The following is a 27449-nucleotide window of genomic DNA, read 5'->3' on the forward strand; positions in this document are numbered from 1 at the left end:
AAGTTGGAGGTCAAGTGAGGGCAGGTGAGCCTGCCACAAACTGGACACTTAGAGCACCAGCTGGAACCTACTGGGGGGTGGCGGGTTGGGGGTTGGTCACACGGGAGCTCTGCAGGAGAAGCGGACACTGTTACTTACAGAAGGGTCCAGGGCTTGGAGAAGCTACAAGCTGCACGCATGCCTCCCACCAGGCAGGTAAGATAGCAGGTAAAGGGCGGTATGAGCTGCAACCTCATCTGGGCCCATGCCCTGACCTTCCAAGTGTAAAAACTTGGCTGCTAGTCATTTCTGCCCACCCCCAGTTCACACAAAATGCCTCTTGTGGCCCAATTAGGAAACCTGCGGGCAAGAGAATTTTGGAAAAGTGGGTTAGCCTAGCCAAGCTGACACACCACAAAGCCATCACAATTCCTGAAAATAGGTGAGGGGTACTGTTAGAAGTGAGGAAAGGGAGTGACTGGTTATTGAACAGGCAACCAAGAGTATCAGCTATAAAGACACTGAAGAGTTTTACACAGATTTTAAAATAAGATCCACCTTGCTGTAAAAAGATGACTCTGATTTTCTGCAATGGTAATGGCAGGCCAGGTCATTCAGACCAACTCTTCTACAAACAAGAGAACGGAGAATAATGGGGCCAATGTCAAAGGTGAATTCCAGAAAGGTGAGCGTGGCGATTGGGGTCACTTTTCCCCAATGAGCATCTTTCTATCTAGAAGCATTGGAAGGCCCAGCTCGCGAGCAAAACTTCCAGCAGACCAATGAGCAAAGGGATAAATTGTTATTCTGAGACCACCATGGAGGGGGAAGGGCTGGTAAATCCCCAGCTTTAAGTTAAGGCTCCGAAATGCTCTAAGAGTGAATTTGAGAAAGACCAAACCTCGTGGGGACTGAGGCTCAGCTTCAGGTCACATCAAACCCCAGTTGCGTTAAGGTGATCTCGGGTGCTGTGTCCTTGGCTCGCTGCCAGAAGCAGATGTCAGTCTTTTCTAGGAGAGGAAGAAAATACCATCTGAGATCTCAAGTCATCCCCATGGTATTAAAATGTATAATGTGTGTCACACACAGGGCAACATGAACCCATGATTAAATCCAAGAGACACAGCAGCAAATAGAAACTGACCTGTGGGACGTCCAGATAATGAAGCTAGTAAGCATACACTTTAAAATAATTGGGCTCATTGTGTTCAAGGAAGTAAAAGCAAAGAATGATACCAGAAACTACAACAAAGAATCAAGTTGGAATTCAGGACCTGAGAAATACAATAACAAATGAAAACTCAGTGGATTGGTTCACTAGCAAATTACTTAGAGCTGAAGAAAGCATCGGTGAAATGGAAAGTAGATCAAAAGGAAATATCCACAAATAAACAAAAAGAGTAAAGTTTAGAAAGTTCAGAGAAGAGTGCCGTCAGCACAGAGACTCAGTGGACGGCTCTACCACGTGGAGCTGGGTGGTCTGGTCAGTTGGGCACTGTCAGCACTGCTGTCTCTGCAGAGGTGTTGGGCGTGAGATTTAGAAGGCAGAAAAGATGGAGTTTCTGGAGATACAAGTACAGGGGCAGATGAGAGGTTGAAAGCAGCTTTCGGGTGACCTACTGTGGTGGGACGGGCTGTAGACATTCCTGCTTGAAAGGGGAGACACCACGAGGCACAAAAGGGTGATTCTTCCAAGTCCATGAATGTATGAAGTCTTTATTTTGACCTCACTCTTCAGTGATGGTTTAGCTGGTATAGAACTCCTTGTTGGCAATTTTTTTCTGTACAAATTTTTAAAGACATTACACTCTGGAAGCTAATGTTGCTGATGAGAAGTTTTCCGTACAGCTAATTGCTGTTTCTGTGAAGAAAGTCTGTCTTTCCTTTCTGTGTCCTTGTTCTGAAATTTCACTGCAGTAATTCCAAGTGTGGATTTTCAATTACACTGCTTGGTGCTTGATACATACTTTCTACCTGAGATCTTACGCCTTCCATTCTGGACCCTTCCTGTCATTCTGTCACTTAGTGTCTCTGCAACCCCGAGCTTGATTCTCTAATTCTGGACCTCCTATAAGAGAGTAGATTGAAATCACTCAGGCTATTCTCCAAGTCTCAAAACCACTCTTCCTGATTTTTACCTGTGTTCTGGGTGAACTATCTTCCAGTTCACTAAATCTGTCTCCACGGGTGTAAGAGTTTGTCTTGTCTATTGAATTCTTTTAAATGACTTCGTTTTTACTTTCTAATTTTCTTTTCTATATCCACTTGTTCATATTTCATTTTTCCCAGTTTTTGTATTATAATCACTTTTAAATTTTTGTGTATGTTTTCTCCTTATCCACTATGAGAATCCTAAAGTCTGCTCTATTATTTTAATTTTCAGACTACTCTGTCGTTTTCATTTCATCTGGGCTGAATTCATCTGCTGATTCTTATATTTTACCTTTTTTACATGTTTTGGAACTTAAGCTTGCCAACTTATCCTAAGTGAGGGTTTGTGTCCCGTTTTCTCTCTGTCTCACCCTTCCATGGGTGCTGGTGTCGCAGGTGCCTCTGTCCAGCCTTGGGGCTCTGAGGCAGCGATGTGTGTTCCGCCCAGGAGTCCTGCTGACCACACCACTGAGCACTGCGGACCTCATCACAGACCAGCAAGTGCCAGCTTCAGGTCTGCCCAGTTGGTGATCAGGTAATCACTGCACAAGCTGATTTCTTTCTCAGTCTCCTCTCCTAGAGGTGGGAGGCTGTTTCTAGCCCTGAGTTTGGGTGATATTCTTGGCTGTCATTCTCCACCCCCCTGGGGTGGTTTTGGACCCTTTGCTGTTCAGGGCTGGCGTGCCCAGCACGTTTGCCTGTTTCTGGACCCAGAGCCCCTTGGGCCCAAAGTCACAGTCCTGCAGACTGATATTTGTTTCACTTTTGATCTATGGAAGTGTTTGGGGTTTTTTTTAATTTTCTTTTAAAAATGATCGCTTGCAGCCATGGGTGGAGGGAGTGTGGAAGGCTGCTAAGGATGAGCTTACAATGCCTTCTGCCCAGAGGAAGTAAATGTTTTGCAAGTAAAGGACAATGGAAGAGTTTTGCTCCGTTTCAGTTTTCTGTTTAATACCTTGGTGTGAAAATGCTATTAGGTTGGTGCAAAAGTCACTGCGGTTTAAAAGGTTAAAAACAATTGCAAAAACTGCAATTACTTGTGCACCGATCTAATACAAGGAGGGCTTGATAGCTTTCAACGACTAATATTCTTCTACATCAAGAGAAAAGCAAAGCAACCCTTAAAAAACTTGCAACCCACTCTATAGAAAGTGGAAAGTAAGGACAATAAGCGTCTCTAGGTAAGTTGCAGAGTTCAGAAGGGCGACAGTTATTTTTCAGCAGACGCTCAAGATGCTCTGAGCAGCTCAGCAGGTTCGCTCTGCCTGCTGAGGCCGTCACCAAAAATGCCGCCGTTGCAATGCGTCATCATTCCTCAAAAAGAACTAAGACAGCAAAGAACAGATGCACTTCTGTCCCCACGCAATGTGCTCTGAGCATGACATGGGGATGGGCTGTGTCAGGAGGACGAGGAGCCCACGTCAGACCTCAGGAGGACCACGAACGCATGCCAGCTTCTCAGCCCAGCTGAACTTGCCTCTGATTCACTCAGCTCCTGGCCCCCAGCCCCCGGCCGTGAGATTTGGGTTTAGACCCATAGTCTGCCCCCACTGTGCCAGTTCCATGGCCTGTGGGATCCAGTCACCCTCTGCCAGGCTCCTGTACTTCAGGCTCGTGAGGGGGCGGCAGTGGATGGAGGGAGGCCTGGCTTCTGCATGGCCCCCCGCCTTCTGCCCTCTCTCTCTTACTCTGCATCGACCCATTCTCAAAATCCAGGCCTCTTCAAGGTCTTCAAAAACCCCACTCACCAGAAGCCCTTGGGTGGAGGGCAGCCTGCTCTTCAAAGGTGGCCTCCCAACATATGTCACAGCCCCTCCGCCATCTCGCTGGTCTCCGGCTCTGCGCCTCTCTCCTTTCTGAGGGTAAAGCAGAATCTTCCTATGAGCACAGGCAGGGCAGCAGTGCCCTCCCCGCAAGATGACTGGGCTTTCCCTGCGTCCACTTAGACCCCAGGTGCCTGCTTCACTCGTCTGTAAAATTGGTGCCACGGAAGGATGTTGTCACCTGGCTGCGAGCCTCGTGTGAGAAAGCAGGGAGACAGGCCCCCAAATGTCCAGTGCTCCTCTCGATAACGTGGGAGATAGGGAGTGTCCCCCTGCTTTCACATGGGTGACACTGAGGAGGATCAGCGAGGCCACAGTGGCTGCATCAGGAGAGGACCTGGCTGCACGCCCAGCTCGGGGCCTCCAGGGCAGCTCCACGTCTCTGGCCGCCTGCCTCCTTCCACGCACTTCTAAGGGGGGAACACAAGACCCTAAAGTAGGGCACTGATTTCCCCACCGGGGCCTTTCTGGGGCCTCCACAGCAGCAAGCTCACAAGCTGACAAGAACTGTACCTGTAACCATGACAGCGCTGGCCCCCGGCCTGGCCCGACATCCATGCAGCACGAGGCCCTCCACACTGGGTCACAGCAGGCTGGACAGTGAGTGTCACCTCGTCTCGATCCCTGGCAGGCACACTGACTCAGCCTCTGGGCTGCAGGCCCAGCACCTTTCCACCGGGGGTCCACTGCCTGGCGGGGGTGGGGCTGAGGGTGCGAGTCCATGGGAGGCACATGGCTGACCGGTCCTTACAGAGACTGATCACGGAAAAATGACCGTGACCATGGAAAAATGACAGTGCCGCCTCCTGGGGAGAGTATGGTGGCATGTGTTGTAAAACTTGCCTTAGCTTAGTAGCGTCACAAATGAATAAGTCAGCTAAGCACTTTATAAGCCTCTTGAAAGGACTGAGGAGAACTCCAGAAACCTAGAAGAGGCAGAACATTGGACTGCCCCTTTCTTCTGAAGACTTCAGGAGAATTTGTGTAGAACTGCCTCAGAAGCGAGGATGAGGGACAAAGTCCCCCCAGATCTCCCCTCACATGGCCCTCGTCCTTGACCAGCCCGAGGGGTTTCTGAGGTTTGATTGTTTTACTTAGGGTCTGTGCTGAGTGCTCCTGACAAGACTGTAACCGGGGTCGATGGCTTGTGAGCTCTTCTGTGTCACAGCAGCTGGGTGGGGACAGGCTAGTCCGGCTGCCAGAGGTGACCAGCCTCAGGCTCAGAGAAGCATGAGCCGGTGATGGCCGCCTCGCCCACCTTCTCCCTGGAAAAGGTAAAATTGTGAAATATAAAGACCTGTGAGCCCAGCGTGCTCCCCAGGAACAAGATGTGGACCAATGAGTTTAAATCACGTTTGCTGTTGGGTGGGTGATGAATGAGAGAATAAGACAGAATGACTCCTCACCACGTAAGGACCCACGCGATGTCACACGTGGATGTGTTTGGAGGAATATTCTGAGGGAAGCCTGGGCCCCGCCTCCGGGGAGACTGTCCTGGCCTCCTGCTCCACCACGTTTTGGACGCTCCGCGAGCCAGGTGTGGGCCGGAAGCCGATGCTTCATGATACTTCCACGTGGTCTGGCACCAGAGACTCTGACCCCACGTGTCCCAGCCTGTAATCAGTGTAAACTGTGGCATGGGGAGGGCACCTGAGGATACAGGTAGAAGCCTGGCACATGGGACCGCCTGCTGCATTTGTGTTCTTGTTATTCACAGATCATACAGTTCAAATGAAACGTGACACTCTCCAGACAAATCTGATTCAGAGTAAGAGAATTTTTTAAAGGAGATTTAAAAAAACAACAAAAAACGCCAAAACAGCAAGTGTCAGATAGAGTGTCAGTTGCCTAATAGCAAGACACTTTTGAGCCTTGTTTGTTTTTTGCCGTTTGGGGTGGTTGGTTACCTAGTGTGCACCCTGGTTGGCATCGTTGAGGAAAGTCAAGCTCAGAGAGGTTAAGGACCTGCCAAGGCCACACAGCTATTGAGTGAAAGCCAGACTTTGCTCCCAGCTGCCCATCCCTGAGGTGCTCAAGCCTCAACGCAAGCGGGTTTTGAAACATGTAAAAGAAAAGGAATAGCAATTCAACCACATGGTGTAAGAATGTGTGAATTCAACTACAGAACAAACAGAATTCTACCCAAATGCAGGTGGGCTCTCGTTCACAGCTCCACATTAGTCCTTAATGTGACTGCTGGACCCCTGATTTCATGTCACAACTGTAAAGGTGTCATTCATGATTCTGTGTCTGGCAGTCCCATCCAAATGTGAGTGGCTGTGACACAAGCTCTGAAACGTGTGTCCGTGAATCACCCTGCTCCTTGGAGACCACGGGTGCCCGTGACGTTTAAACCCTGCTCCCCACGTCACACTTCCCCGCCAGCCCACACGCGCACCCCAGGTGCTGTCCGTACCCCTCCGTGATGCTAGCAGACAGGACATAGCAGCGTCCTGAGCGTCCTCACAGTGTCCTCACACCACTGTGTTCTTGTGGGAAGCACGTGGGGGGCCTGCTGGTCCCGGAAGGACAAGACACCAGAGGACAGACCTAAGCCGAATCTGTGGCCGGGAGCCAAGCCTCGCGAGATCAGCCTGACCTCAGCCAATCACAGGCATGTGAGCTTCACACAAGTGCTTGGTGGGGAAACCACTAGCCTTGGGATGGCCGGTCATGTAGCACCATCATGGTAACAGCCAGAGTCACGTTACCCCTCTACACTGTTGTCTGGAATGATGACCAAGGCCAGCTCCCTCCCGGGGGTCCCCAGACAAGCAAGCATGTACTTTGGTCCTACCAACGGAGCCACTCAGCCACCCTCCCACCTGCAAGTTCTTAAAAAATGCCTTTTATGGTACAATGAATTTTATAGTGTGTAAACTATACCTTGATAAAGGTGGAAAGTGACAAACTGAAACAAAAAGACCCTTGAGGACAGCCCATTGCAAAGAGACAGGTCAGTGACTTTAAGTAAATTTGCAGAGTTGTGCAGCCGGCACCACACCCCAGCTCTACAGCGGCTCCATCTGCTCCGTCACTCCAAGTTCCCACGTCTGTGTGGTCAGCCCTGTGGCCACCTCCAGCCCCAGGCAAGGGCTGAAATGCTTTGTCGCTATACATTTTCCCCTGAACATTTCATATAAGTGGTCTTACATCTGGCTTTTTTCACTTTGTATTAGTTTTGAGGTCCCGCCGTGTCATCACATCCTTTTATTGCTGAGCCCTATTCCAGTGTCGGACGCTCTCTGTGTTTATCCCTCAGAAGCTGGAAAGCGGCTGGGACCAGATGCTCCTTCTGAGCCTCCAGAAGGAACCAACCCTGCTGACACCTTGAATTCTGGTCTCCAGGCTGTAAGAGAATGGACTCCTGTTGACTTTGGACACCAGTTTGTGTTCTCTGTGACAGCAGCCCTGGGAACTGACACATTAGGAGAGTGATGGACTTAAGCTGTCTGAGCGGCTGTCCTGTCCCACGACCGCAGGGCTGGAGGGTTCCTGCCGCAGCCTGGCAGCTGCTCACTCTCTAGTCATCAGAAGAAGCCAGGCGGCCCCGAGAATCCAGACTGTCACCAAGCAGCCAAGTATCCCAGCAGTGACTTTAGGTCCTGGCCTCGTACATGCACTTCGTCCCCTGTCCCACCGCAGCCTGGCACTTCCTGTGGGAAGGCGCTAGCCGGGGGTCCTCCAGCAGGTGAGCCACCGCAATCCCAGTCCGCCTCGAGCTTGCTTTCTGCTTCCTGGGCCCTGTTCTGGGAGCTGCCCCAGCAGGAAACAGCACATTCAGATCAGGCATTCTGAAGGGAGTTTCATGCAGGACTATGTACAAAGGTGTGGGCAGTGTTCATTTCTGAGCGAAAACAAGACAAGGTACACATGGAAACCGGGACCCCGTGGTGTGCCACTTAGGGGACAATTGCTGACTCAGTGTCAAAGCCGTCCTCCCCAGGATGCACGGCTTTTGGACAAATTATGGGACACTCGTGCTTGGGTGTCAGGGACTGAGCTGCAAATCCAAGTGGCCCCAGCCCCTCTGCACATCCCCCGTCTCAGGGCATCTACTGTCCCCCTGTGGCCACGTTTTCTGTCGTACACTAGCTCTTTTCCACCTTGGGGCTAGTGTCCTGGCAGTCCCTGGACCCTGGGCTTCAGAGGGCTGCTTGTTTATGCTCAGGTCTCAGCGACGCGGTCCCCTGCTCAGACCCCTCCCGACCACCCCAGCTAGAGCAGTCCCCTGGTCACACGCTGCCCACGGGCCTGTCTGTGTGTGCCTGAACACTGGATGTTGCAGACCCACTTATCTGGTTACTGGGCGTGATGGTCTCCCGTTCCTGGAACAGGATGGGGGACGTTCCTGACTGGCATGGACACCCAAGGTCACTCTGTTGGCCTTGCTGCCCCCTTCGCCTTCACAGTTGGCCCCTGGTCCAGCCTTAGTCCCTTCCAGCCCTCGAGGACTTCACAGTCACCCTCAGGGTGCAGAGCCCTGTCTGCTCTCAGCTGAGGCAGCTCCTGCGTGTTCTGTGTCCCGTCCACACCACGTTCCCGTCTTTGAGCCGGACCTGGCTCACGCCGTGCAATCCTCATGCATCCCCGGGCCCACGCTGGGCGGGACAGCGGCCCTGGGACACGGAGACAGTTGTGCTCTGAGCCCGTAGGACTTGAAAGAGCCCCCCATCTAAGGACCCAGGGGTGTCTGGGGACCTGCTCCGTTTCTCTGGCTGAGAGCAGGTGCTTGGCATGGCGTGCGGGGCTCTCAGATCAGTGTGCAGATGACCCCACCAACCCTGGAGGTCCCTTTATTCTGTCTTCTGTTGGGCCTGGTGACCCTGAGTCAGGAGCCCCTGGTCCTCTATTCAGGCGACTGTCCAGCCCCAACTGCCCAGGGTGGGGAGGCACCCTGGGGCCCTCCCGCTCCCTGAGCCCTGCCAGCCCAGCCTTGCCAGCCCCTTCCCTGTGGTGAGGCCCCTGCACCCTGTGGCCCTGTTACCTCCAAGCCTCCATCTCTCCCATGTGCACAGTAATTTTGCCAGCCAACCTTACTCCATTAACATGTTTTCCTACTTACATCCCTTCTCTTGTTCCCTCTCTGAGGTGCGGGGTTACACCTCTGTAGTCCCTTCTGCCCCTTTAGGGGTCTCGGAGGACAGGAGATAGAGAAGCGTGGTCAGTCTTCCCTGGAGAATCCAAGGCTGCAGTGGCTTTGGGAGGTTCTGAGGGCAAACCTGCGTCGGGCGCTCCCGCCTCCAAATATCCTGCAGGTGCTCCCTGGCGGGAGAAAATCCTGGAGCAGCTGCTCTGTGCAGGCGCCATCAGTGTACCTCCCGGAAGTGGCTGCTGTGAGACGGAGCCAAGGACACAGGGCTAAGCCCAATGTGGGGGCTGGAAACTCATCTCCGGTGGGATGCACAGCTGGTCTGCGGGAGACGGTGGGTGGCCTGACCTAGGTTACACCAAGTGACGTAACCCCCTTGTCAATGGCTTCACACACTTGTGGGTCCTCCTTGTTCTCACGAGTGGGCAGGTAGTCTGTAGGAGGTGCGTGGCCAGTCGGACACTGGCCCCTAAGGTGTGGCCCAGAAATGACACCGGTCACCTCTGCTCACATTTCACTGGCCAAGCAGGTGGAGGAGCCACACTGAATTTCAAAGGTGCCGTGGGGACAGATGTACCCCCACACCATTGCAGGAGGAGGCTGAGTACCACAAGGCGAGAGAGCAAGCCAGATGAGGGGCCGCTAGAGCAGGACAGCCCAGGGAGCCTGAAGGACGTGGCGGCAGGCCCCGGGCAGGAGAGACCCACAGGCATGACCACGCATGGCCTACAAACCACGTGGGGCGGCAGAAGGTCCTTCCAGGACTCGGTGTGGGAGGAAGGAATTGCTGGCTCCTTGGCCTGGTCACCAGGCAGAACTTAAGGAGGCAAAGGCTTCCAAAAGTCAAAGTCAAACAACCCATACAAAAAACGATTCTCTAGTGACAGTATTAGGGCAGGGCACTAGACAATACTGAACTGGCCGAGGTCCTCTGGGGTGTCCGCTGTGCCCAGCGCTTAACTCGCGGGTTGCACATGGCTGTGTGCGCAGAGGCAGAGCCCAGGGGTCAGTGCCCTGTCCCCTGTCAGACCTGGGCAGGGCCAGGGGACCCTGGGTGACTCAGGTACACGGTTCCCAGGCAGGCCTGCGGCGCGGACCTGCACCAGGGGCTCCTACTCAGAACCGGTGCCCTGGCGGCCGCGTTGGGAGGAGGACCAGGGACCCAGCAAATGGGACCTGGAGAGTGCGGGTGCACGTGCTCCCTGGAAACTGAGCGAGAGGGCCCCCCAGTGTGCGTTTGCAGCCAGGCTCTGTGACAGCCGCATGAGAAGGGATTCGCGCACCATCCCCGCCTCCGCCCCTCCCCCATCCTGCAGCCCTTGCCTTCCCCAGCGCAGCCTCGCTTGCTGCCTGCAGCCCCAGGGTGGGGTTCGCACCGGGCCGGGCACCTCCGGGCCTCGAGTCCTGAGCACGACCGAGCTTCGGCCCCAGCTCAGCCGCCGCATCCTGGCCCCGTGTGGCCTCGCGAAGCTCAGAGCCGCAGGCTGAGGTTTGACGTTCCCCAGATCCGGCAGCGGCAGTCCGAGGGCCCGCTTTGTTCACGAAGGCATCGCGGGTGGGGAGGCACAAGGAGACCCCATAGTCTCCACCGCCTTGCTGGATGGAGCTGTCTCTGTCCCCGAAACTCCATCCTTTGGGGGCCTCCAAGATACCCAGACGGGACCATGGCCTTTCCTCCCTAGGTGTCATCCCCGCCGCCCAGCCCAGTCGGTGTAGCTGCCCTAGCCCCTCTGGAAGTGATCGGCGGTGCACCGCACGGTGCGCCGCAACCCACGCCAGTCCCGCCCTGTCTCCGCCCCCGGCGCCGGGCTTCACCCCAACTCCTTCCCGCCGGCCCCGCCCCGGGCCCGCCCCCGCGCGCTCTCAGTCGGCGGAGCCCACACGGCCTCCAGGACCTGCGAGCGCGGAGGCTGGGGCGCACAGCGGGCGCTGCCAGCCGCTCCCACTGCCGCTCCCGGCCCGGCGCTCCCGGCCCGGCGGGAGGGCCATGCCCCGGGTTCCGGCCGCCGCGCGCACTCAGGCCCAGCAATGAGGAGCGGCGCCGAACGCAGGGGCAGCAGCGCCTCGGCGCCCCCCGGCTCGCCGCCCTCCGTTCGCGCGCGCCCTGCGGGTCCCGACGCGCCCCTGGCCCTGCAGCCGCCCGCCGCCGGCCAGCCCCGAGCCCGCGACTCTGGCGATGCCCGCGCGCAGCCGCGTCCGCTGTTTGCGTGGAGCAAGTGGAAGAAGAGGATGGGCTCATCCGTGTCAGCAGCCACCGCGCGGAGGCCGGTTTTTGACGACAAGGAGGACGGTGAGTTCGGCCCTGCGGAGGGGACCCTGGGCCGCTCTCGGGAGCAGCATGGGGAGCCCGTGCGCTGTCGCAAAGCGGTACGGGGGCCGCTGGCAGTAGGATTTCCTCGTGTCCGGACACCGCACCCAGCCAGGTGGGAAGGCGTCCTGGGGCGGCTCGGTTTCCAAGGAAACGCGCAGACTGTGCCTGCGGTGCCCATGCGTGTCCAGGGCGCCCGCCTGTACCTTCTGTGTCCAGTGATGGCGTGTCGGTGGTCGCGCAGCTCCGGGCTTAGGCGCAACACCAAAGGCTGTATGTTTTCATTTTCTGTTCAGGGGCAGTGTGCGGCTTGGTTTATTAGCCTGCACCTGTGCTGTGCCAACTTTGCGAAGGAAGACGCCACGCCCCACAGGTGGCACAGGGCGGCCCTCTCTCTCAGTCTCCAGGGTGACGGCCACGTGGCCACCGCGTGCCCAAGCTTTGCACTCATGCGGTGGAGATGGTCTTGCCTTTGTGCAAACACCTGCCCTTGGGAAACTAGTTTGCCCTCAGTTCCTCCTGCAGGTAAAGCTGCCCACCCAGAGGACAGGTGTGGCCACACAGAGGTGGGTGCTGGTGGAAAGCAGGTGACAGGCACCAGTCTGTTCAGACGTAGGATCTTGGCCCTAGCACCAGAGGGGAGGTGGCAGCGCGCTGCCTTGGGGCACTGTGACATTCACATGCAAACACAGCCCTTTCCTACAGATGCCGTGAAGATCATTCACACGGTACAGTGATGACACATTTGATGTTTTTTGACATTTTCTTAAAATAGTGAAACTATGCATTTTTTTATTTGTAGGCAGCCTGCAAAGGTATGATGGATCTTGTATAATTTTAGAGCACAGCTCAGCTTGAGAGCCCAAGCTCTTTGTTTCTGATAAATAATTTAAGCATTATAGGAAATTACAAGTCTTGCCTCAGGCCAGTGTTGGGGAGTGTACAGGCCCTGCGCCGCGATTGTCAGACAGTGATGGGCAGGGAACCTGCCGTCTGCTCCCAGGGGCCGCCTGGCCACCCTCCCATTCAGGACCAGCCACACAGGCCAGTCTGGCCTGGGACAGCCTGCCATTGTTCTGAACTTCGGGACAGCAGAACTCACTGCTGCACGTGTTTCATAGGTTATATGTTTTTGTTTTTAACATAAATATTCGGAGAAAGTCCAGAGTGAATCAGGAATCAGGAAGCAGAGTTACATCTAGCTTCTGACGGCAGGGTGAGGAAACATCTGATTTCAGCATTTGCTGGTGTCGGCTGAGAGCTGGTCACTCTTCCGTGCCTTAGCATTATACTTTCCAAGGCAGAGAATGCAGAAATAGAGAAATCGAGGTAGAAATAGAGCACGGACGCAGCCGTCAGCTTTTTCAGGTAGAATGTTCCTGCTTGCTCACAGTATGTTATATCTCAGGATTCAAGGATCATTAAAAGGCAAAAAGAGTACAGAATCTCTCTGTGATGCTCGCAATCTGATTTGAGAATTATTTAGCACCCCCCCACCCACACTTGCCTGTACAAGGGTGGCAGAGGCACCAGCCTTTCTTGGCTTGTGAGAGGCCGGTAACTGACTTTGGCTACTTTAGGACGTATGGCTATCCATCACCTGCTTATCACTGGGCATGGAGGCCACGTCCCCAAGCAGAACACATGATTTGGACTTTCCTGAGCTTTGGTGAGATCAGGAGGCCAAGCCTGTCCCTGGGCACGCAGGGGGGACGTTACTCACGGGGACGTTGTCTGTGTTCCACTTTGATTCCATGTTTGCGCGTCCTTCAGGGCACATACGGCTCAGAGTCAGAGCACGTGTCTGCAGAGAGGATGCTGTGTGCAATTGGCATGAAGGCCATGGCTTTATTTAGATGGAAAGAATGGGGTTTGGAAAGGGGGGGGAGTCTTGCGGGAGGGGAGCCACGTCCCCTGATCCCCACCCCTTCTCCAGGCTACGGTGTGAAGTCACCCCGTCCAGCCCTCCAGACAGTGTCCCATGACTTTCCTGCCCCACTGCAGACAGGCTCAAAGGGGTGACAGTGCTGTGCTGGTGACTCGCCTTGACTGGGGCTGCACGGTTGCTATGGCAATGTGAGACTTTCTGATGAATTTTTTTAGATTAAAACAGCCAATTAATGTATCAAATTTGGTGTGCAGAGAAAAGGAAAAAAGAAAATAAGAGGGCAATTTAACAAAGTGCCAGGTAATTTCAACTGCAAACCATAGTTGTCACAGAGAAGATGTTAAATGCCGCTGTCTCTGCCCGTCCCTTGGAGTCTAGAGGCGTTGTCACTGTCTGGCCGGGGTTGGGGTGTGTGCAGAACTCCCTGCGCCCCTTCCTCACACCAGAACCAAGGGCCAGCTTTCCCTCTTGCCCTCACCCCCACCCTCCTGTCATTCTAACCCTGTCTGACTTGGGGGGGGGCAGTTCATTTGAGGGACTGAACTTGCTAGGGGACCTGCATTCCTGCTGCAGCTCTGCCCCAGAGCTGCGGGGTGCTGCGCCAGCCCCTTCATGCCCCTCCATCTTGGCGTCCCCATGGGAAAGGAGGGGGCTACCTGGTGCTGAGGGGGCTTCCAGCGCCTTCCTGTTGAGCAGCTGGGGAAGCTGGCGGGGTTCCCTCCCTCCTCAGCAGCCATGGCTTGTGTCACACCTACCGAGGCATTAGCTTGGGGAGGAACTGCTCACTGAGAACGTGTGCCCCGAGGAGACTGGGAATAGGCAGACCTTGCAGGCTGCACAGAGCCTGGTGCTGTGTTGGTCGGAGGGCAGGCGGCACCCCGGCAGGTGGCTACCAGGTTCTCAAGTCACCTTTCTTAAAACGTAAAACAGGCCTTCACTTTTTTCTAATTATAGAAGCATTAAAATGTGTACATTTGTAAGAATTTCATACTTTCCTGTGTTTCCTACGATTGTCCTAAATAAGAAGAGCAAGGCATCTGTAAGTGTGGCACCGAGACAGCCCCAGTGAGCGTCTCAGTGTACCTCTGCCCCAGCCTTTTTCCAGGAATGTCTTCTCACACAGCCACAGAGAAACTCTGCTTTCCTTCGATGCAGAAGTGGTATCGTGTTCCGTAGACGGTTTTGCCATAACCTGCTTTCTTGCTTAGCGGTATGTTGCAGATGTCTTATAGCTCCGAGCATCTTTTGTTGGCTAAATTTACAACAGCAGCCCTCAGTTCTGGCTGTGAGCTGGACTCAGTGGGAGCTCTTAGAAGCTACGGATGGCTGGGCGCCGCCCCCAGCAGTGTGGGGTGGGTGAGGGGGAGCTCCGGCATCGCTGCATCTTGAAGCCCCCATGATGGTTCTGATGGGCAGCCAGGGCTGAGAATCATTGCTCTGCAGCTTCTCTGGTGCAGGTGTAATGTTCTCTTGTTCCCTAATATCCTGGGGTAGGAAATTTGGGTGTTTCCATTTTATAAATCTTGCAAACAATTTAGCAGTGAATATCTCTGTGTTCATCTTTGCACACTTGGTCCTATTTCCTGAGGATAATCTCCTAGGAATGATATCACTGACTCAGAGGCGTGTCTGTGTAAAGTAGCTTGGGACATTGGTCCAGCTGCGCGTGAGCCAGGCGCTGTCCTCGGTGCTAGTTACACGGCAGTGACCAAATGGACGTGGCTGCGGCAAGCGTGGGGTAACTGGACAAAGGGGGAGGGGGAGACCTACGGCACACAAGGCAATGTGAAGAACTCAGCGGGATGGCAGGAGGGGCTGCGGTGGAGAGGGGGGCCTGCTGCCAGCAGACAAGCGTGTCTGCTTCTCCAGCACACACTGAAGCCCTTTTCCTGACTCCTCGCCACTCTGGGTGTAAGTGGTGTTTTTATTTCTGACAAAATTTGAAAGGAAGAGGTTGTCTTAACACTTGGACGGCCAATGATGTTGACCCTGTTTCGCCTTCTGCGTGTGGGGTGTTTGTGACTGGCTGGCACTCGCCCCTGACTGCACTCCTCCTGGAGTGTTTGCTGGGCTGTTTCTTTTCACTGTTCCAAATATATAAAGGCTAAGCCCTGAGCAGCCCCCACCATGGTTACCACTTATCTTGTCAAGTTGCTAGATTTTTATTTTATTTTATTTATTTATTTATTTATTTTGTACGGATGTGTTTAATTTTCATGTGGTCAGATTTGTCAATACTTTCGTTGCTGGCAGTTTCCGGGCGTGGTGTCACCTTCCACAAGCCCAGGCCTCGGTAATGATAATTCAATCTGTAAACCCGCACCTGCACTTTCTTCTCTTCCTGTAGTTTTACTTTTTATGTTGCAAATTTCAATCAGTTCGGACAAACATTTGACACAGGATGAGACAGCTTTTCCCCTGTGAGCCCTGCACTTTCCTAGGCTGAGTGTGTTGGGACTGTTTCTAAGTTTGAAATGTATTCCTACTGTGTTTGTGCTTGTTTTTCTTGCACTGTGAATGGGGTCCTTTTACACGGCATGTTTCACTGCTTCATGCTGTGAAGAAGTCCTGACTTTCACAGTATCCGCTCTGGATGGGGCATGTAGTGTTCGAGTTGCTTTTCTCGGGCTTTCTGGGTGGCCCGTCGTGTGCCCAGCTAAGAACGACTCATTGGCTGCTTCATGGAGCGTATGCGTCACTTGTCCCTATCGCCCTACACAGAGCCGACAGGGCTGAGGGGACCATCGGTCCCCAGGGTCCTGGGTGATGTGTGGCTGGCCCCAGTGCTGATGGGGCCGTAGTTCCAAGTGTCGTTCTAGCCCGTTTACTCAGAGTCTTTCTCCAGTGGGCCGTGGACTTGAGTTTTAATAGCTACCTTTTTCCTTCTCTCCTGACCCCGAGAAGAGGGGATTGTGAGGGGTGGGGCGGTGGCTGTCTGTGTGGCCAAGACTTGGACCCATGATGATTCACGACCCCTCCCCCACAACACAGGGACCTTAGTGGTGGCTGCAGACTCTGGGCCTTTACCAGCGGTAGGAACAGTGCAGAGGCCCTGCTGTGGGTGGGGGTGGGGGTTCAAGTTGGGTAGGAGGGTGCGTTGTCTAGCCCACCGTGCACGTTCATTCCTTGGTTCCCGGTGAAGCGCGGGGTGAGCCTCGGGGCAGCCACGGAGTCTGTGGCCCACATGCTGGCAGAATGGACTTGGGACCCACTGTCATACTTCTTTATGTAACAAATGTCAGCCCTGCATGTCTATCCATCTGGCTGTGCATTTGAAAATGCTAAAAATAAGCCCATTTTCTTTTTAAATTGTAACCACCCAGCTTTCTAGTTGAGAAGATATACGAGAATGCATCGGAGGTGATTTTTGTGCCGAGCTTCTCTCGAGGACGGAGCTCCAAAGTGGCTGAGGAGGCGGAGCCAGCGGAGAGCATGAGTGGGACAGGGTCAGGCCAGCCCCAGCAGCTCCTCCACCTACAGTGGCACCAGGCCCCTGGGGACCCTGTGAGAAAGGGGTGGAGCCGGGGAGTCTGCATTTCCTACCAGCCCCCGCCCAGACACGGTGCTGCTGGAGGGAGGCCTTCCGAGTGTGCAGTGGGCGGTGTCGTCGCTGAGTGGGGGCAGAAACCCACAGGACCTGGCCCCTTGGCACCGCCCCTCACGTACGATGGGCGTCAGACGGGACATTTCCAACTAACCACCCATCCGTCCTCTGGAAACAAGCTGGCTCACACTTAGTGCAGAGTTGCGGGTTATTAGCTCGCACCCCAACATTACACTCCCACAGCAGGTGTGCAGGTGTGTCTCTTCTGGTTTTGTGTTATTTCAGTAGTGTCCCTGTCTGTCTTTTCTCAGGCATCGCCTGTTACATGTGTTACCAAAATGTAAAGAGAGTTTTGTATCCTGCGTTTTCCCCTAGCACTGCAGCCCCAACTTTTTCCTTTATTGTAAGACGATACTGGGCATCTTTCCTCCACTCCCATCCAGGCAGATTGCAGAAGAGTGTGTGGATACGGCCCCGTTCTGGTCACCTGCCCTTTTGTCCCAGAGCTGGCTGCAAGGCTCTCCTCATCCCACTGGCCTGCACTGAGACATTGCAGGTCCAGCACCCACACCCCTGGAACTTGCTGGTGTGCTCTGTGCCATTCCAAGTGGGACCCTCCTGGGGAGGCCCAACCCCAGCAGCCCTGCGGGCCTCTCCTGAGCTGGTTCTTATCTGAGGGCCTGTGCCCTGTGATTCTCGTTCCCTCATCGGCAGGAAGCTCAGAGCAGAGTTTGGCACTCACCTTAGTGAGGGGTCAGACCTACCTGGTGTGTTTCCCTTCCCAGTCAGGTTTTTTCTCCTCACTGAAAAATGTGTTGAACTGTGTGCTTCGTCATGCCTGTCTCACTCTGCTCTCTGTGTATAACTGCAGATAAAAATGAAGCTGTGCTGACTACCATCTGCACGGGCTGATATTCCAACAAAGGGGCAGGCCTTGCTTTTCCAGCCATTTTCCTGCGCTGGGTGTGTAGGTCTCCTCGAGCCCTGCTTCTTGTCCATCCGGGGGGCTCAGTGTGTCATCCCCGGGATGGCACGTCTGTGCCCAGAGCCTGTTGCTGGTGCCTCCTTCTTGCTCAGGGAGTGGGCGCATGTGGAGGACGAGCTAGGCCCCCCCTGCTCCCCAAACACCAGCCAGGTCCAGCTCATGGAGTCATTTCAATGATCAAATTTGAGACAATTCAGGAGAAGCTGTAATTAATGAAATTATTATTTTAAAAACTGGATGCTGCTTCATCAAACAATGTTTTTCTCGTTGACCTAAAATCTATTATTTTAGAAACCAAGGCACCTGACCAAGATCAGCCTGGCTGAGGGCAGAGAGCAGACCCAGGGCTTGTCCCGGCCCGGCTCCGTCCAGCCGTAGACAGACCGCTTCTCTCAGTCCTCCGTCTCCCTGGACGTGACACGGGAGCCCACAGGGGTCTCCGCATGCTGACAGCTCAGGCACAGGCCTCTGCTGAGTGTGTGAAAACCCTGCGTGATGTTATTTAAGTTCCGAAGCCAAGGAGCTGGTGTAGGTGGGAGTCAGTGCGCCCCCAATTTATTAAAAATAGGAGCTGAGCACATTCGATTTCTCACAGTGATTCAAAAGTTGACTTTGGAAAGGTCTCCTTCTCTTCAGAATTCACATCATGACTCTTCAGACTTGTGTGCACAGGGTAGAACTTGTCACAAAAGCAAGAAAGAGGCCGCTGTACGAGTTCTCTGAGTTCCTGAGGCTGAATGCTCAGGCCTCTCAAGTACGGCTTCGTCCTCGCTTGCCCAGAAGACCGTGTGGGTGGGGAGGGGTCTGCGTGGCATTTGGTGCCTTTCTTCCAGGCCCCCTGCCTGTGTCCTCCCCGGAAGCTTCCTACATGTACTCAAAGCCACCAGGCAGCACCACCGTGCCCTGGTGGCAGAGAGCAAAGGCGTGATACCCTGCTTCTCAGCCCTGGCGGTGTGAGTGCCGTGGGACCCACTGCTAGTTACTTATTGCTGGGAATAAACTACCCACAACTTAGTGACTTCCCAACAGCCATTTGTGTTGTTGCTCGTGCTCCTGTGGGCCAGGAACGTGGAGGGCCCAGTGGGGACGGGTCTCTGCTCCACGTGATAGGACATCCTCGTTCACACGTGTGGTGCCTCACTCAGCTGAAATGGCTCAGAGGCCTGGCGGTGGGGGACCCCATGGGAGTCACGTCCGGGGGGGTCTCAGTTCTCACTGTTGGTTCCGTGTTAGTTGTCTACACCTGCATAACAATGACCTAACACTGTAGTAACCAAAAACAACAAACATCCCCTCGTCCTTTCTGTGAGCTGGTCTTTCAGGAGTGGCTCCTGGGGGGTCTGGTGCAGGGTCCCTCCTGAGGTTGCAGTCTGCATGTCAGCCAGGGCAGCCGTCATCTGAAGGTCCCACTGGGGCTGGAGGGCCCGCTCACAGGCCAGCTTCCCAGCAGGGCTCGCAGCTGGAGGCCTCAGATCCTCAGTGTGGGAGCCTCTCTGACGCTGCTTGAGTGACTCACAACATGCCGCTGGCCTCCCTGTGACCCGTGGGACCCACTGAGGCCCCGTGAAGCCACAATGAGTTCTAGGGCCCAGCCCCTAAAGTCACACACTGTCACTGCCACCTTACTCTGTTCATCAGAAGCAAGTCACTGTGTCCAGCCCACAGTGAAGGGGAGGAAACGGTGCTCCGCCCGTTGATGGGAATGTCAGGTAATCAGTGGACGTATTTTCAATGACCACTGTCGTCCTCTGTAGTCTCAGGGCTGTCCCTGCCCACTGGTGAGTGGGAGAGCAGGACTTCCTGAAAGGACTCAGCGCTCCCGGGAGTAACCGGTGGACACTGCCACGCCCTCTGGAGGCTCAGGCTTGGCCTGGCACACGTCGTGTGTACCACAGGCCACTAGTTGGAGCAGGTCACAGGTCCAGCTCGGGTTTAAGGAAATGTACAAGGGGTGGGGCTGCTGTTGGCCAGCAGGGCTGGCATGTGGAGGGGAGGCAGGCAGGACCCAGAAGCCACTGGTCAGGTCACGCCATGAACCCAAAGCCTGTTACCCACCCTCTCAAACGCCCCCTTACTGAGGTGCCCTGTCCCCGTGGGGTGAGTTCCCTCATTGCAGGGAGCAGGAAACCCAACGTGTTCAGCCTACAGCTATTTTGGGGTGGTTTCGGCGAGGGGACATTGACATCTACAACCCAGGACTGTGTTCCTAGGTTAGACCCAAAAAATGTGTACATCTGTGCACAGGACACGGGTGACCACACATCACTGTATGTAATGGCTGGAAGCTGCAAGCAGACCACGTGTCTGCCCACATTACATGTTCAGTAATGTGTATGGTGCGTTCATGCTTTGCAGTCCTTTACACATGAGAAAGCACACCCCGTGGCTGCACCCCACACGGGTGAATGAATCTCACACCATGTGCCGAGTAAGCGAGACCTCGTGCTGCTGCCTCCACTGTGTGACACATTCAACAGCAGAGACACTGATCTGTGTCACCAAGGGACGGGTGCCAGGGGCTCCTAGGGCATCGGGGGTGGTGCTTCCTGATGTGGTCGCTGAGTGCCTGGGCGTGTTCACTTTATAACAATTATTTGAGCTGAATGCTTGTCATATGTGCACTTTTATTGCATATTTGTTGTACTCTAATCAAAAGTTTGCAAGACTGTTTTTAAACACCAGTGCCTGCCCCACACCCAGAAATTCGGCTTCGGTTGGTGTGGGGTGGCACAGGGCCCACACTCCGAGGCAAATGTGGCCCAGATGCAGCTCTGGGGGCCTGGGGGCCCCAGGCTGCAGACTCACCCCAGTGGCCCAGGATTGCATGTAACTGCGCATACACATGCCCTTGTTCCTGCTGCCTGTGTCCGAGTGACCTCGCCCCCTGTGCATCCCCAGTGTGTCCCCCACACCCCCCTCAACCCCAGACCCAGAATCCTGACTTCCAGGAAGTGTCCCCAGGCCCAGGGCAGGGCCCCTGCCCTGTGCCCTCCCAGCAGGCCGGCCAGGGACACCACCTTGGGGCGTGGACTATCTCAGTCCGCATGGCCCTGGGGGCCTCTCCCAGGCTTGGGCTGTGGGGAGGAGCTGTCCAAGGTACCGAGAAGCTCAGTGTGGGCGGACAGCAGTGGCAGGTGCAGCTTCTGGGACCCCATGACCCCAGGGCTCAGCCCCGAGCTCTGTATTGTGCTAAGCTCACGTTTCCCCATTGCTGGCGTGGTGTCCACCAGCTCCTGAGGGTGGAGGGGAGTGACTCATGCATCTTTGTGCCCCCGGGGGGAGCATCATGCCAGCCACTGAGAAGGCGTTTGCTGCGTGGCCACGGAGGAATGAACACCATCTTCGTCTTCCTCGTGGAGAAGTGGTGCTTGTGCTCTGTCCCTGTTCTTCCTCCCCATTTTCAGCGAACCCTGTCCCTGCTGTCTCCAGTCCTTCCCGGACTCCAGTGGAGCCAGCATTTGTCCCGCAGCCCGCAGCTCTTATGAAGGTCCCTCCACACGCTGAGGCTAATGCCCAGCTCTCAGCCCTCCTCGCCCTTGACCCATGGCAGGCTGGGCACTCAGGACCCCTCGGCGATCCCCTGTCTTCATGTGGCTTCCGGGACGCCTGCTGCCCCGGCTGCTCCTTCCCGGCCCCTTGGCTGGTCTCCTCCCCTGACTCCATGACGCTGGGGCGCCTTGGGGCTCCTTTCCTCTTCTTGCTACTCACACAGTGGCGAGCTCAGGCTGCAAATGTCGTACATATGCCAACAACTCCTTAATTTAAATCTCCAGCCGGGACCTGCCTCCCACATTCCAGACTTTTCTGTCCAGTGTGAGACTTGACACCACCTCTCATGTGTGTCATAGATGTTTCAAATCTAGCACATTCCAAATCAAGTTCTGATCCCCCTTACCTGCTCTGGCCTGAGTGGCACAGGTCGCCTGCCCACAGCTGTTGGCCAGAGCAGCCCCCTGGCCCCGTTCTGTCCCAGGGGCAGGAGGGGCCACCTGCCAAGCGCACGGGCGGCCGGTGGTACAGTGGTTTGGCGAAAGCACGGGCCACCCTGTCTCCTTCCAGCCTTGCACACACCCTTCTCCTGGAGGCCCACTTTGAAATTGTTCCCCAGCCCCCACCCCGCCTGCCTGGCTTTGCTTTCTGGTGGCGGCTCTGGCGCTCTTTCCAGGTGGTGAGAGCATTGTCATTCTAGTGTGGGAAGGGGTGCCCTTTGGGGGCTGATGTCCTTCCTCCCACTTCTCCCACAGAAGGGCCAGCTTGGGGGAGAGCAGTCAGCTGGACGTGAGCGAGACACCTCCCAGAGTCCTAACTGGCCCCAGGATGGCGTGGCAGTTGGACGGGATCAGGGCCATTATTCTCCTCAGTTCTGGAAGCCTCACTCCTTTAGCACTGCTTTCCATGTCAGGTGCGAGAGGCCTGGGGCCGCGGTGGCACAGGGTGGGCCCCTTTTTGGGCAGCAGGAGCCTATGGCCATGGGGATGGTCAGATCCAGTTTCCTTCCTCTGATGGGCGTGCTTTCTGTTCTAGGCTGTCAGAGCGGCTGGAACAGGCCCAAAGAGCTGGGCTTCAGGACAAATCAGGGGAGCGGCTGCCGTGGGGCTGGGGCTGCTGCCGGGCTGCTTGACGGAGACGCAAGGAGGGCCTGGCTGCACCTTCCTTCAGGCAAAATATGATAGATGAATTTTGGCAGCTGTTGGCACAACTGTCCAGAAAGCCTTCCGCTGAATTAGGTTGGAAACTTCGTATGTGGGTTGGTTATGAAACACACATCTGACAGGAACTGAGAAGCTGGCTAATGAGCGGGTGTGGGCCTCATGTCCAGGGCTGGGGCAGCTGCCTCCACAGAGTGTCCTGGTGCGTCCTGGACACGGGGCAGCTCTGGGACCTTAGCTAGGTGTGGCTCTGACCGCAGGACCCTCTGTACTTCCCCAGCCTGAGCCGGCCGGGGGGTCTGAGAAGGGGGCTGCCCTGTGCTGAGCAGACCAGGGGCCGCCTCTATCCCAGGCTGCTCTGCGCTGTTGACATCTGGGCGGATCGTTCTGCGTGGTGGGCCATCCTGAGCGTCGTAGGATGTTAGCGGCGTCCCCGGCCTCCACCCACAGATGCCAGGGCCACATCTCTGCATCTGTGACAATTAATCATGCCTCAGACATTGCCTCACATCCCCCAGGGGTAACATTGCCCCCAGCTGAGGACCACTGTTCCAACCCATGAGGACGACCTCTGGCTGGAATGTGCCACCGAGGCTGTGGCTTACAGATTGTCTTCAGGAGTCCCTACCCTGCCAGGGCTTCCGGGTGCCACGGCCTCCCGGGGCCAGAACGTCCTAGAGCCAGATGGTCCAGTCAGGACCTCAGCTTGCAGACAAGACCAAAGAGGCTCAGAGAAGTGCTGCGTCACTTGGACCCCAGAGCCAGACCAGGCCCAGGTCTCCAAGGCGGGCAAAGGCCTGTGCCCAGCCCAGCTGCAACAGCCTGTCCCCACTTGGCCATTTCTACCAACACCAGGGCCTGCTTTGGGGGGGGGCTCCAGGGTTAACAACCCTTAAGGGTACCTGGGCCTTCCTCAGGATCTGTGGGTCAACCTGTGTGTGCATGTGGGCACAAGTGTGTGTGAGCACAAGCGTGTGTGAATGTGTGAGTGTGCTTGTAAGAGTGTTTATCTGCATAGCTGTGTGGGTGTGAAAGTATGTGCATGTATGAGTGTGCAAGTGTGAGCTTGTGCATGGATGCATTTATGAGCATGTGTGAGTGTGTGAGGGAGTTGTGTGAGTGCATGACAGAGAAGCAGCAGCTGAAACCCCGGCCTCAGTCTGGTGAGCCCCTGCCTGGCATAGGAGTGTCGGGCTCCCATGGTGCTCGCTGGCGTCCATTCTGCGTGAGGTGCCAGGTGGCACAGTGGCCCTGGTGCCACCTCTGATGTTCTCGCTCCTTGCATCTCTAAGAGTATCTAGAACCCCTGGGGCCCCATGGTGCTGTGTCGCCTTGGATCTCGAGAGAGACCTGATGTTTGAGGGGAGGCAAGGCCGGCCATGGACCCCACATGTGGGCTCTGCCTCCTGCCCTCTTCTCTGCTGGGATAGCGGGGAGGTGGAGATCTGCCCACCTCCCACTGCCAGCGTCTGGCTTATTGGGGTAAGAGGTGTGGATGGCCGTCCCGTGCACACAGACGGCCTGGAGCCATGGGGCTGTGCCCCCGAACCCCAGTGCTGCAGGCAGCGTCTCCAGTGCCATGCGGCAGGCGTGGGTCCCAGAGCTGGGCCTTGGCTGGGGTCAGGCTTTGTCCGGCATCACTTGGCTTCTCCTGGGGCCCTGTTCTTGGGAAGCTGCGCCCGCCTCTCGCTGGGGCGACTCGTGTCCTGAGGCCCCACCTATGCAGTCTTGGAGTGACAGCATCGTGGGCCCAGAACATTCAGGGGACAGTGGCCTCCTGGGGCCAGGCGGTCCCGGCTTTATACCCACATGGGCATGTCCAGCGGAATCTCAAGAACGTTTACAAAATGAATTCAGATTCCTTGTAATTAAAGGAAAATGCAGTGCCCCAGAGAAGACACGTTTGCTCATCTACAGATGGAATTAATTGAAAGTTTCCATAATTAACACTCACTATCGCGCGGGTTCTTATGCTGCGAGTGCAGGAACTCTCCTGAGCTCACCCTTTCAGTGTGCAAACAGTGCGCTTCCACAGCAAAGCAAATCCTTCCCAGAAGGACCGGGAGAAAGGAAAGGGAATGAGGTGAGAGCAGAAGGTGCAGAAGCCGGTCTGTGAGGGGTTGTACCTCCACCCACCGGGTCTCCTGTGTGTGCCTGGGTGTGGGGCCTGTGAGTGGGGCCTGCGTGTGGGGCCTGGGTGTGGGGCCTGTGAGTGGGGCCTGGGTGTGGGGCCTGTGAGTGGGGCCTGCGTGTGGGGCCTGCGTGTGGGGCCTGTGAGTGGGGCCTGCGTGTGGGGCCTGTGAGTGGGGCCTGCGTGTGGGTCCTGGGTGGGGGCCCTGGGAGTGGCCCTGGCGGTGGCGCCCAGACCAGTGCACAGACACCCTCTCTGGAGTGTCCTGTGAATGCGTGTTTTCTCCAGAGCTGGGACAGCCACGGAGGCAGGGCCGTGTTGTTTTCACTCTGGACTCATAGAGCCTTGTGTGTACTAAGCGCTCAGTAAGTCCTGTTGACTTGAACTAAACTGAATAGAAAGAGAAGACGGGACGAGATGAGGGGAAGTGCTGGGCCAGCCATGCCTGGGGCTTTGGGCCAGATGGGTATCACACATGCTGGGTGTCCTTTGGGGAGTGTTCTGGAGTGTGCAGGGGCCGACGCAGCCCAGCCCTGCTCTCCTTTCTGGCTGGGGTCTGGGGATGCTTGTGGGGTCTAGGGTGAAGGCATCTGCTGGCCCGCAGGGTAGCTGGCTGGTCCTCTCGAGCGTGACCAAGTCTGTTTGCTGTGGGGGACCATACAGTTATCGAAAAAAGGATGTCCTCACATGACATGGCGGGCACTTCCAGAAGTGGTGAGCAGAGACAAGTGTGGGTTCCCCGCTGCGCAGTGATCTGGATGTTGTGTCCCGTGCTGGGTGGCCCTTTGTGCAGCTTACAGGTGAAGGGTTTGTTCAAGTCTTTGACCCGTTTTGTGTTGTGTGTCGTTACTCTTGAGTGGTAGGAGCTCCCTCCACGCCCTTCGTCCCAGCCCTTCGATGGACACGTGGGTTGTACTTCCTCTTCTCTGTGCTTGTCCAGTGCTCTCTTTTGATGAGCTCCTTTTCGATTAGTGATTTCTGTGTCTTGCCTAAGAAATCTTGTCTATTCTAAAGTCATGTTTTGGCCTAGGATAAATTTCTAATTGTTATGCCAATGTGAGCTAGGGGTTCGTTTTTTCCCATGTGGATACCCAGTTATTGCAGCACCATTCATCAAAAAGACTTTCCCCCTTGGATCACTTTGACACCTTTGTCAAAAATCAGTGGCTCCTTATGTGTGAGTCTGTTTCTGGGATCTCATTTTGTCTGTCTTTGTACCAACAACAAACTGTCTTTATTGTTATAGCTTTATAGTAATTCTGGAAAAGAGGTAGTGCATATCTTCCAACTTGGTTCACTTTCAAAAAATTGTTTTGGCAATTCTAGGTCCTTTGTATTTCCATGTGAATTTTGAATCAGCTTGCCAATCACTATAAAACAGCCTGCAGTGGTTTTGGTTGGGATTGTGTTCAATCTAGAAATCAATTGTGGGGTGAATGAACATTTTACTAACATGGAGACTTCCAGTCCATGAACATGGTATAGCGCTGCAGCTATTTAGGTCTTCCCTAGTTTCTTTCAGCACTGAGCTGCAGTTCTCAGGATAAAGGTCCTGTACAACTTTCATTAAATTTATCCCCAAATATTTTATGTTTATTTGATGCTGCTGTAGGTGGCATCATTTTTATAGTTTTATTTTTAGATTTTTAAAAATTGCTGGTACATAGAAATAGTTAATTTTAAAAATCAGTTTTTTTGAAGTTAATTTGCATAAAATAAAATTCATCACTCTTAAGGATATGATTCAATGAGTGTGACAATGTGTACAGTCATGTAACTAGCATGGCGTCAAGTGTGGAAAATTTCTGTCATCCCAGAAGTTGCTCCGTGTCCCTTTGGGGTCAATCCAGTTGTGGGCTGGTGCTGGCCACACCAGCTGGTGGAGCAGTTCTGCTCATCTGTGTCATTCCAGTTCTTAGTGGTGATTTCAGAAAAGGACAAGTTTTTAATTTTGATGAAGTCCAGTTTTCATCAATGTCTTCCTTTATGGTTTCTTCTTTTTGTGTCCTTTCTAGGAAAAATTTTCCCAACTCATGGTCATAAGGATTTTCTTTGTTTTCTCCTAGAATTTTTATAGTTTTAGTAGTTAATTTCTGTTTATATTCTATTTCAAGTAGATTTTTATATTGATATGAAGTAAAGTCAAAGTTTTCTCTCTCTCCCTCTCTCTCCCTCCCTCCCTCCCCTCCTCAACCCCCCCCCCCCCCAGATGTGGGCCCTGGGTGTGGAGATGAGCATAGGGTTTTCCTCACCCCACCCCCTTTCCTCTCTCCTTTCCCCCCTCCTCCTCCTTTGCATGTGGATGTCTGTGTGTCCAGCACCACTCGCTGAAACGACTGTCCCTTCCCCATTGAAATCCTTGACACCTTTCTTGAAAGTCAGTTGAACCAATAATTATGGGTCTATTTCTAGACTCTGTTCTTTTCATTGATCTGTATGCCTGTCCTCACATCAATACCACACTATCCTGATTATCATAGCTTTACGGTGACTCTTAGAAGTAGATGTGTTTACCCTCAACTTTGGTGTGTGTTTTTTTCAAATTGTTTTAACTATTCTAGATTCTTTGCCTTTCCTTGTATATGTTAGAACTAGTCTGTCAGTTCCTAAGATAAGCTGGCTGAGATTGACTGGGGTTGCATTGAAACTATTAATCTATTCGGAGAGAATGGACCTCTTAAAAAACTGAGTTTTCCAATTGATAAAAGTGAACTGGCATCTTAAGATGATTAACCATAGAGCTGGGAGGACTATGGGCGGAACTGGGCCCCTTGTTAACTCTCTAGTCCTGACTTCCTGTTAAAACTTTGTGGTAACTTCTGGGGGAGGGATTAATTTATATAGAAGCCATCTGGGGAAGGGGCTCTCTTTTTGCACGTGTGTGGCTGGTTGGAGCCCC

At 54.4% G+C, this 27449-nt stretch overlaps 1 protein-coding gene across 1 annotated transcript in view; it reads left to right on the top strand.

The window, feature by feature from the left end:
* Window positions 1-10673: 10673 nt before the first annotated feature.
* STK32C (serine/threonine kinase 32C) overlaps window positions 10674-27449 on the top strand; it is a 55025-nt gene continuing 38249 nt past the window's right edge. Inside the window, exon 1 of the mRNA XM_019728296.3 lies at window positions 10674-11335. Coding sequence (XP_019583855.3) covers window positions 11074-11335 — 262 coding nt within the window. The 5' untranslated portion in view covers window positions 10674-11073. The remainder of the gene's footprint in view (window positions 11336-27449) is intronic.

This window comes from Rhinolophus sinicus, chromosome 15, assembly GCF_057876585.1.
Source record: "Rhinolophus sinicus isolate RSI-liver-muscle chromosome 15, RSI-T2T, whole genome shotgun sequence".
Lineage (NCBI taxonomy): Eukaryota > Metazoa > Chordata > Mammalia > Chiroptera > Rhinolophidae > Rhinolophus > Rhinolophus sinicus.